Source organism: Diadema antillarum, unplaced genomic scaffold, assembly GCF_040938485.1.
Source record: "Diadema antillarum isolate AM-2024a unplaced genomic scaffold, OU_Dant_1.0 seq00000501_RagTag, whole genome shotgun sequence".
Classification (NCBI taxonomy): Eukaryota; Metazoa; Echinodermata; class Echinoidea; order Diadematoida; family Diadematidae; genus Diadema; species Diadema antillarum.
Window position 1 is genome coordinate 651,328 of NW_027271458.1, and position 10,612 is coordinate 661,939.

Consider the following 10,612-nt stretch of genomic DNA (forward strand, 5'->3'; position numbering starts at 1 on the left):
ATTTCAGTATTGCCTAATTGCACTGTCTTCTTGTCTGTGCTATTTTTGTGAGAAATAAATTGAAATTGAAATAATGTCTTTAAGATTATTGCAGGTTAACATACCGGTATTAGAAGATGACAAACACGTTACTTTCACTCCCTTGCGACTGCCCCTAATTAGCGCTCTTCTGGAAACGGTCACCTTAACTCCCTTGCGACTGTCCCTACTTAGCGCTCTTTTGGAAATGATCACTTTTATAGTATGTAAAAAAAAAAAATGCTTAACCCGCCTGTATTCTACTTTGTGAATTATTACATCTATGGTAATGTAATGTCTTTCTCGTTTCTGAAAGTTCAAAGTTCTTTATCTCCGAAAATGTATCATTATTTTGCTTCTTTATTACTTCTGTGTGCGTGGTGTGTATGTGAATAACATGTGTATAGATAAAGAGACATAATATGAAAATGAATCATTACCATGATTACATTGTTAGTATTATAGGGCGGTGAGTTGGCTCAGTTGGTAGCGCGTCTGCCTCATGATCCTAAGGACCCGGGTTCGAACGCGAGTCTGGACTGAGCATTGTTGTGCGTAATCATACTGTCCCCTCTAGCAAGAGCCAAAACAGTCTGTCCCTCGGATAGGACATAAAATGGAGGTCCCGTGTATGAGAGAGTCACAACTAATGCACGTAAAAGATCCCGCTTCATTCATTAATCGCAAAGAGAAGGGTGTTTAACCCGGTGAGGTGGTCCCACCTCACATTCAACTGGACCCCATGGAAGACCAGCTTAGCGTAGCTGAATATGGGCTATCCAGTCTTCTTCTCGGATGGAAAATAAACAAACAAACAAACGAACAATTATACCTGTTGCACAGTTTGTGCCTTCATATCCTAGAGGGCAGTGACAGGCATATCCGGTCATTGTCTCCTCACACCATCCTCGGACACACGGATCACTCAGACAATCTAAGAGATCGACAGAATAACATAATATTATGATCTTCAAATTTCAGTTATGTTATGATGTTTTAAGTTTATAAGAACAGAGGGATTCCTTTGATTTCCAGTCTTCATGGGCAACAGATCATACGTTCGGCACAAAACGCAGTTGACTTTTTTATCATGTTTATTGCTGATAGTCTTATCTCTCCTTGTTACTGTTTTATTCACAGTCACGCACTGTTCTCAGGGAACAGCACTCATATCTATGTATCTATATATTCATATCTATGTATTGGGTTATTCATCTATTTATTGTCAAGAGTAAATCAAATCAAATCAAGTGTTTATGCAAATATTATTTCATTTTTCTTTAAGCAAGATTAATAATTGCCTTAAAAAGGACATAAAACTGCGAACTGACGGTAGACGTATGTTATTACATAATAATTAGTATACACTTCAAACTCCCTTATAATCCAAAGAATGTTGGACGAGTAAACCTGGTTTTCGGCATTCTCTGGGACCAGGAGGAATGTTTCGCTTGCTCGTTCTCCTGCACGGACCGCGAGAAGGATCTCCGATTGATGCGGAAACCACTTTGGGAATCGCCTTGATGTCAGCAGCGCCGATTCAAGAGTCTTTCTACACCGGCGGAATGCGGGCAGAGTGTAGTTGAGATCATACCCATCTGTGCAAAAAGTCTGCGGCGACCCCGTCCCCTTCGATGCATCTACGTATAGTTATGTTTGACGGGAAAGGAAGACAGGATAAGAGAAGATGCTATCCATAGAATCTGTTATTCACCACCTCCTTGTTTCAATAATGGTATCAGTCTATAATGTCTCCCTTATTTAGCTATACATGTAGTTTGATTGCTTTTTGTTTCATCACGTACTGTATCTTACCAACAGCGAAGAGAGAAATAATTACTTGGTATGATTTTGCTTTGGCTCTCGCATTGTGTTGTTTGTGGGATGCTTTAGCATGTACCCATTATGTTCTCATTCCTCTTAGTGAAAAGGTTGTTTGCAGATGCTTTTCCGCATTTATTTCCAAATAAACCCTAACAATGACTATGCAAGACACATTTGTAAAAAAGATCAGATGATAAACAACACAAAATGTTGTAGCGAAAGTAGATATATTCGATACAAAAACTTGCTTGGTAAATTAGATACAACTGCAGTGAATGCAGAAGACGAGGCTATCACAAGCCAGAAGCGACAGTAGCTCTCCCCAATGTCATAGAACATAAGTAATAACAAATAGATTAAAAAAGAATAAATCTTTGAGAACATCCTATATTCTCCTAACCTCTCATCTTCGTTCTGGCGCCGCACCACAGCTATTTTGCGCAACAGCATGTTTTATTTTGTAACGGATTATCCTTTCCTTCACAGAACTCTCACTAAAGCATGACATCTGCCGCTTATGCCATGTATGCGGATGCTATTAAATAGATGTTTGGTGTAAACATCCTTAAAGGGATCGTACAGTTTTGGTTGAGACATAATTTTAGGTTTCTAACATTTTTTGGTGAGATAATGAGAAACCTCTTATAAAATATGAAAGAGCATGTAATTCTATGAGGAATTCAAAGTTTATTTGATGAAAATTGGTTTTGAAATGGCTGAGATATCCAAAAAGAGCGATTCTGATAAAGTGTGGGATCCACACTTTCTTACGATCGCTTTGTTTTACTTTGTTTTTGGATGGTTCATTCATTCCAAACCCGATTTTCATCAAATAAATTTTGAATTCCTCTTAAAATGGTATGCTCTGTGCTATATCATAAGTGTTTTCTTGGTATCTCGCAAAAAGTTAAAAGCCAAATTCTCATCTCTACCAATACTGTACTATCCCTTTAATCTAATTAGTTGACAAAAATGGACAGGAAATATTTTGCAAAGAGCATAGCTCTTTAAGAGTAAAAAAAAAAAAAGTGATTCAGGATGCTGGAAACACAATCCATGTTCATGGATTGTACGGATACTGTAGATTTTCAATGACCCCACCAACGCATTTAAAACAAAAGGCTTATATTCCGAAGATCTTCAACGTATATGACATTTTCTACCCTGTTGAAACCTCAACCGAAACAGGTAAAAAAAAAATGAGAACATGTAGAATTAGGAAGTGAAAACGCTTCAGTTTTGGACATTTGAATTATAAAAGTCGTTTGCAATCCCTTTTCCACATTTGACCCGCTGGAAGTGAATTGTCCTTAATATCCATGGGAAGCTAATTTCATCCCTTGATCGGTTGTTGAAATGAAACAACCTTTGGTAACAAACAACAAGGTCATTCTGCATAATCGAAAATATTAAGAATTCATCTTAATCTTCTTAAGTGGTTCATTTCATTAGTTAACGGTGGACCGCATAGGTAATCAGCGTGATAGAACGGACAAATTGTGTTTGCCGTGCACGTAAATAGGGTTATTACATTATTCCCTAGTTTCATTTTGAGTGAGCTTTCAAAGTCATTCCAACGTAACGAATTTGGTGAAATTGATCAGCACTTCTCCCTAATTCATTTACGCTTTCTTTGTTAAGGCATTTTATTTTTTTCGCTGGTTCGACTCCCCACAATTTCAGTTGTGTTTACGCTGTTGGGCCTAAGATTGTAAGAGTGTCATCAACGAAATTAGATAATCGACTAAGATAAGGTTATTAGGAAAGAAACCCACCTATCAGCTGTCTATATACCGCAACGGGATGAAGCTATGGATTATGTTCAATTACCATTTATATTTCCAAGTCTTTACATGTATTACAGTTGTATTACATTGACTGATACATTATCAATTTATGTACATGTAATCTATACAGGTACAATGTATTTTATCAATTTGATGTGCCATATAACCCTTTCAGTGCCATTCTTATGATTTCATTCATTGATTATCATTTCCGTAAGTTTTCATTTTTGTGTGTGTATACACAAACGTGTGATTTTTTTGTTTTGTTTTTTCCCTACAAAACAGCTTAGAAAATGCATGAACAGAACCCTTATGACACATATACATGCCCATATATTCGAAAAACAAAAGTAGATTGACAAAAATGTCATTGCCAATACTCTCTTCTTCACTCACAATAATTAAGAAGCAATAATAAGTGTATAATTATACACCTATTGTGCAATTCGAGAGACCTTCTGGTAGTTTGATGTGAAGTTATCCTTGATTATCCTATTTACACCACTGCATTATATTTAAACTCAGTTGCGGTTAAGTGGGATTAATCAATGATTTGTCGCGAGCCTGCTTTAACATGTGCCTTCTTGTTGATTGTTTAACTAGTCACTATTCCACATTTAGAAAAAAGAATAGGTCACTTCCTTTCATGACTATGACTGGATTCAAAGTTAGTAGGATACTGACCCAAAAGATGTACAGTGCTATTATTGATACAAAATTAAACCTCTGTCTGAAAGATCTGTAGAGCAGCACACTCTTCATTCTTTTACACAGCGGGTTTTCGTAAACGCCATATTTGTGCATAAGGGGTTTAGTTATTTCTTTGCAATAAAGGGTGTAGATGATACAACAATCAAAGGTATACTATAGGTAGTGGCTTAAGGAGGAAATAAAAGCCCTACCTGTCGAAATCACAGCTGTGAACAGTAGCAGCACCTCCCACGACCGCTTTAAAGAGGTGCATGTATGCTGCGATGCTCCATTCTGTGTTTAAATGAATCGTTAAAGATATCCGATTAATCCAAAAATGAGAAATAATACAAAGAAAATACCAAACCTTTTGCTTATTTTTGCCAGATAAGATTTTCCCCTTGTTCAAATGCCATGTTTAATTTATTTTCCCGTTGCTCCTTCAGTCTTTTTTTCCTCCTTCTCTTTACCAAATTAAAGGGCGATTAATCATGATTTTGCATTCACCCTTTTTTCTGTGCTTCAAATTCTATATGATTGCCAATCAGTTGCAATTTCTATTGTTGTCAAGATACATTTAACTCCCTTTAAATCACTGTTAACTTGCCTTTATCGTACTTTGTTCTAATCTCTACTGAAATCATGTCTAGGCAGGGATATTTCTTTTTACCATAAACTTTGCATCCACGTAAAAGTTATACATAAATTGTATATCTTGTAGGTCCTATAGCTGGTGGTCAGGATAATGCATTAAGTTCAAGTGACGTGATGCCGTGACAATTTTCAGAAAGTAAGACATGGTAGAAGGCTGATATATAAAACTAATACTTACCATTTTAAAGAGAATCTCAATACTTTTAATACTTACCATTTTGGAGAGAATGTCAGTGATGGCAAATACCCTCGGAAATGATCACAATCTCCGACGTCTTGCAAGCCACACATAAAATCAGAATTAATGATACGTTTTTGAGGATTACGAATATTACGCCAATTGGTACCGAGTAAAATGCAACGATCCTACACGCGAAATAAGACAATTTCCATGAAATGTAGGGAATTCTTGTGATTCATGGGGAAGGGAAATGTGACAATGACAGTTTGCACTCGTCACACGAGGAAATCCAAAGAAAAAAAAATTGAAGATTTTCGAAGGAAATGTCATTAATTATGAAGAGTCGTGTAAAGCCCAACAGCAACGTGAGAAGAGGAACACTTCGCTTCAGATGTGTATGAAAATACCAATGCCTTTATCCCTCCATTGTGAAATTAACGTTTCCAAATTTCTGCTATCGTGCGTATGAGCTGCCGTTGTGCTTCGCATAGCCAACTTAATTTCAGGTAACGTTTTTAACAACTGACGACTGGTAGCATCCGGTTAATTCCTCGGAAAGCGACACAAAAGTTGTTACAGGTGACAATGCACTTATTGCTTATTCGATGTACGGACACGTCCTCGAAATCCCAGCATGAATTTTCAAACCCACTTGTAGTGACTGGACGCAAAACACGGAACTAAAATCCACTCATCTTCGAATCCAATTACGGATATGAATTTTCACCTTTGCCAGGAGTGCATGCGCTATCGATGGTGCGTAACAACTGATTCTGCTTTCCAATGACCTTCATATTTTTTTTTCGTTCTGATAATTCTCTTTGCCCAATCTCATCCGTATTCAACTTCCCACCCCCCCCCCCCTCCCTCTTTGTCTCTCTACCTCGCCTTCCATCAATGGATCTATTTACTGCATCTCTCATTCTATCCACGTTGTATCTTTCTTCCAGTTTATTTCTTTGTATATCACCAAATTAATGCAATTTAATCTATTCATTCATCTGTTGTCTTCCTTTTATTCCCATCCTTCCACTCACGGTCCATATGCACTCATTCTCGATGCCTGTGTTCCCATGTTTTACAGAGAGCTGAACTGCCAAAAAAAAAAAAAAAATACGACAACAAACGAGCAAAAATAAAAAGAAACATAGCAACAAACAAAGAAATAAATAAACATAATCAGGTGATGTAACCGCTGGTTAAATGGATCTTTATTGAGCACACCCAAAAAGTATAGCAGATCAAACTCATCAGTCATTACAAACTAGTGTTCATTGTCGGATATACACAATTTCGATTTTAACTAAAAGTATATATATGTATATATATATATATATATATATATAGAAGTATTGGAACAAGTTCACTCGGTTGACAGCAGGTTCATCCGTATTTTTGATAAATAAAAATAAAATACGGATGAACCTGCTGTCAACCGAGTGAACTTGTTCCAATACTTCTGTCTAAAGCTCTTCCTTTGAGGATATCGAGCACTCTTCATAGAAGGATAGAATCACCAAGTATATATATATATATATATATATATATGTATATACATATATATATATATCATATTAATATCTTTTTCAGGAAATATATTTCTTGATTTTACTAATAGTTTTGAAAGTGCGCTTATCTTAATATCCTTTGCTAAACCTTTGCACAAATCAAACGAGCCTGTTTTCGCAAGTGTTACGATCATTAAAGAGTGTTCAGGAAAAGAGCTCAGACTTCAGGTGAAAGCAGACAACAGCGAGATAGCTGGCACCAGTTGAATGGAAATCACAAGATCCTTTAAACGAATACCAATATACATCTCTCTCTTTTTTTTCCACAAAAAGTGAACACAACGTCGCCTATGATACAGTTCGTAATTCTAAATGTATACGTTATTCTGATGGTATGTTATTCTGGAGGTTTTTTAATTGAAAAAAAAAAATGAGAATAACGAACATTAACCGACGCCACAGAACTGCCAGTTACAGCGAGAGTGTGTGTTTCATCGGTTCCCTTTTGGTATACTGTATATCTAAGAAAAAAAAACCCGACAAAACTGCTCAATCTTATACAATGACAATCAGAAATAGTCGAAGGCATGTAACATTCGGGCCTTGAACAGTCAATCCCCTCTCTATAGCCGTCACAACGTTTTGACCGTACGTGTTTTACCTCCGGTTTACTTTTTGAAAGCATTTTATACAATTTTAAGCATACTGATACAACACATTTAATTAAGTTTGTACTTTTATTCTCTGGTTTTTGACACGTATATCTTTCATAATGTGATGCGTTTGCAAAGAAACAAATTAATGTTGTATCAAAACAATGTCTTGCCATTACGTTAATATTAAATTTCTGCGCAGAAACGCTGAGTGAAATATTTGGCGCTGTGAATAAATTCAATAGATTATTGTTGGCTGCGCAAAAATTTACCGTTACACTGTTGAATTTCTTCTCCTATACATCTGGTGTAATGTATAATAACCTCAAGTCTCCATCTCAAAGTGCGTTGAACTTATAAACCGATCCTCTTGGCTCTCGCTCTGTACCCGTTGAGTGCGGCCTTGCAGGGTAAAAGTACTGACGCCATCCGGATTCAGTAGAAAGCACACGGTGTACACAGCGAGCTCGAACTCCGCACTCACTCCAAAGATGATCGAGCTAGTTGCCTCGTATTCCAAAGTACCACCGTGAAGACTGAAGCTGATTTGCATCTGGTGTGGCTGTGACAGATGTGGGGAAATATTCGCACGATGAGATCCTTCTGTTTTGGGAGTTATCTAGTTGATTTGAAAAGTCTTAAACTTGGTTATCTTTCTGTCACATTTCAGTAATTAAAGGGATCATGTAGTTTTGGTTGAGACCTAATGTCAGGTTTCTAAAAATTTTTGGTGAGATAATGAGAAACCTCTTATGAAATACGAACGAGAATGTAATTCCATGAAGAATTCAACGTTTATTAAAAACTAAATTTGATGAAAATTGGTTTCGAAATGGCCGAGATATCCAAAAGAGAGCGATTCTAATAAAGTGTGGGACCCACACTTTTTACGATCGCTTTGTTTTACTTTGTTTTTGGATGTTTCAGTCATTCCAATCCCGCTTTTCAATAAATAAACTTTGAATTCCTCTTAGAATGGTATGCTCTGAGGTACTATTTCGTAAGTGTTTTCTTGCCATCTCACAAAAAGTTAAAAGCCCAATTTTCATCTCCACCAATACTGTACCATCCCTTTAATAGTGAGAGATGTAAAGGCCTATTCGCAATGATTTCAAAAGATGCTCACGGAATGACTAAAAGGAAATAGTATTGTGCTATTGCAGACGGACATTTTTTTTGTATATATATATACTTTGTATAATAGGCCTAGTGTGTATAACGCGTAGTCAATGCAGAGTTCAATCTGGCGGGACACGGATCCAGAGCAAATAACCGAAGGAAGTCGAGAGTAAAACAAAGGGAAAAAAAGAGGTACGGTAGATCAGTTAAATATCAAAATGAGAGGTCTAGTATGTCATCCGTTTTGGCCGTACCATTTTACGAGATTCCAAAGCCATTCATTTATATCTATCTACATTGCACGTGCAAGAAAGCACACCAACGTACTGTAGTGACCAAAGGTATCAGTTGTATCACTGGTTTACGATCAACAGCTTTCTGTAAAGGTTTCAATGGTGTTGTTGATTTGTATTGTTTTGTTTGCTTTTTCTTCCAACTTTTGCATGGCACCGAGAGTCCAAAGATACAAGGGAGATGCACTCGAAATAGAAACTTGAAACATCTCTCTGAATTCTTACTTTTCATTTACCTGGAGCCTACAAAGGTTGACATTACCTCTCTTTCTGCGATGTATCCATGGTAGGTAATCCGCCCTTCCTTTTCGTCCAAGTAGAAAGCTAGCCAGTTGTGGTACCCGCTGACCATTCCATTCACGACCTCGCCGACGAAAGTGCGCTCGAAGCCGGACGAGTCCACTGTCGTGCCATTCGAGCGGGAATACTGCGTGAACCAGATGCTACGGACGTGGGCCCGGAACTTGGTAAGCGAGCAAGGCTTTTGAGGGCAAAGATCTGTGGGCACGATGAGGTTGGCGAGGTCGTGCCAGTGATCGTCGTAAGAGGCACGTGTTCAGGAACAATAACAATAATTCATAAGGGTGAGAGTACACCTTTTTTTGCTTGTCCTTACTATAGAAAAATTTATGTAACAAAATAATGTTGTGGATAACGTACAGCACATCATGACGTCATTACGGACAACTAAAGAAGTCTTTAAAAATTCAATATTTTTCCCTTTTCTGGCAGAATAAAAGAGCGCTTGGCATACGTCTTTTAGAACGCATGGGGAATAACTCTTTAACATATGTCAGGAACAAATCAATGGACTGTGAACTTTTCATGAAATATAAGAATTTGTTGGAGTCTCCTTACATTTTTTTTTTTCCAGAATGACGTTATGAACCGTAGTAGTTTCCTCATTCATGGATGACTAAATTAACCGATTTTGAATCGAATCCAGATTTAATCAAACTTTCACCGATGCGATTTTCTATTATTACTACTTTCACTAAAGCCACATTTCGGGGTTGGGTTTCCTTTAAGGTTTTAGGCACATATTTACTAACGGAAGGACATTTAAACGATGTTTGTTTTGATATCTCCGTAAACCTTCAACAGCGCACGAGCCCTTGCTTCTGCATACCGTTATCGACCAGGAATTCGTAGGTAAGGTTCATAATGGAGTGGCGAAGACTTCGGTAATGAACTCATCGATCTCGATCCTTTCCCGAACAGGCATGGTCTCCATGGTACCGGTCAGCCGGAAGTAGTTGTCCAAAAGGGCAAAGAAGGATGGCCAAGTTCCGGTCAGTTTTGTCTCATTGACATAGTTGAAAAGACTGGTACTTAAATGTGAAAGTTGGGAAGAGAGAGAGAGAGAGAGAGAGATTGAAAGGAAGAAGAAGAGGGAATGAGTAAGAGAAATAGTAAAATTAGTGCCCAATGACTGATATCATGGAAATGTTATCATTCATCTTCAAATACTGGACATTGATATAATCCATAGCATATTCCTGTCCAATGTTTGGCTGTGGATCTAGGGATCTGGCTGTACCTGAGGTGAGGCTATGCACCGCTTTGACATGAACTTTCGTAGAGCAAGGCACATCTTCGTAAATTATTTTACGAGTTACATGCCCCGGGTAATTACTAGGACATTAGACCTTCTGAAGAACCAACTATGTTGCTTTAAAACGTTTTATCCCGTCCCATTCCGCTTCCCACCTAACATCAAATTCAACAGACTGTTCGTTGCTTACAGAATCCCCAACCGTTTCTTTTTTTTTTCCTTTTCTTTTTTTACATAGCCTCTATTCTTTGTTTTTATTTCCCTTCTCGATTTTTTTTCTCTTTATCTTATTCTTCATAGCCAAGAATGATGATGGCCTTACCTAGGGAC

General features: G+C 37.5%; 1 protein-coding gene across 1 annotated transcript; it reads right to left on the bottom strand.

Annotated features, from left to right (window-relative positions):
* Positions 1-7,640: 7,640 nt before the first annotated feature.
* LOC139733874 (uridylate-specific endoribonuclease B-like) lies at positions 7,641-9,890 on the bottom strand. Its single transcript, XM_071644676.1, has 3 exons — positions 9,857-9,890; positions 8,990-9,225; positions 7,641-7,877 (listed from the first exon to the last, which is right to left on the bottom strand). The coding sequence occupies exons 1-3, from the start codon at positions 9,888-9,890 to the stop codon at positions 7,641-7,643; spliced, it is 507 nt and encodes a 168-aa protein (XP_071500777.1).
* Positions 9,891-10,612: the final 722 nt, after the last annotated feature.

Coding starts and splice junctions, on each gene's coding strand:
- LOC139733874 (XM_071644676.1), bottom strand. CDS start 9,890: ATGAACCTTACCTACGAATTCCTGGTCGATAACG. Junction 9,226..9,856: donor CGAATTCCTGGTCGATAACG/GTATGCAGAAGC, acceptor TCGTGCCCACAG/ATCTTTGCCCTCAAAAGCCT. Junction 7,878..8,989: donor GATACATCGCAGAAAGAGAG/GTAATGTCAACC, acceptor CATCTGTCACAG/CCACACCAGATGCAAATCAG.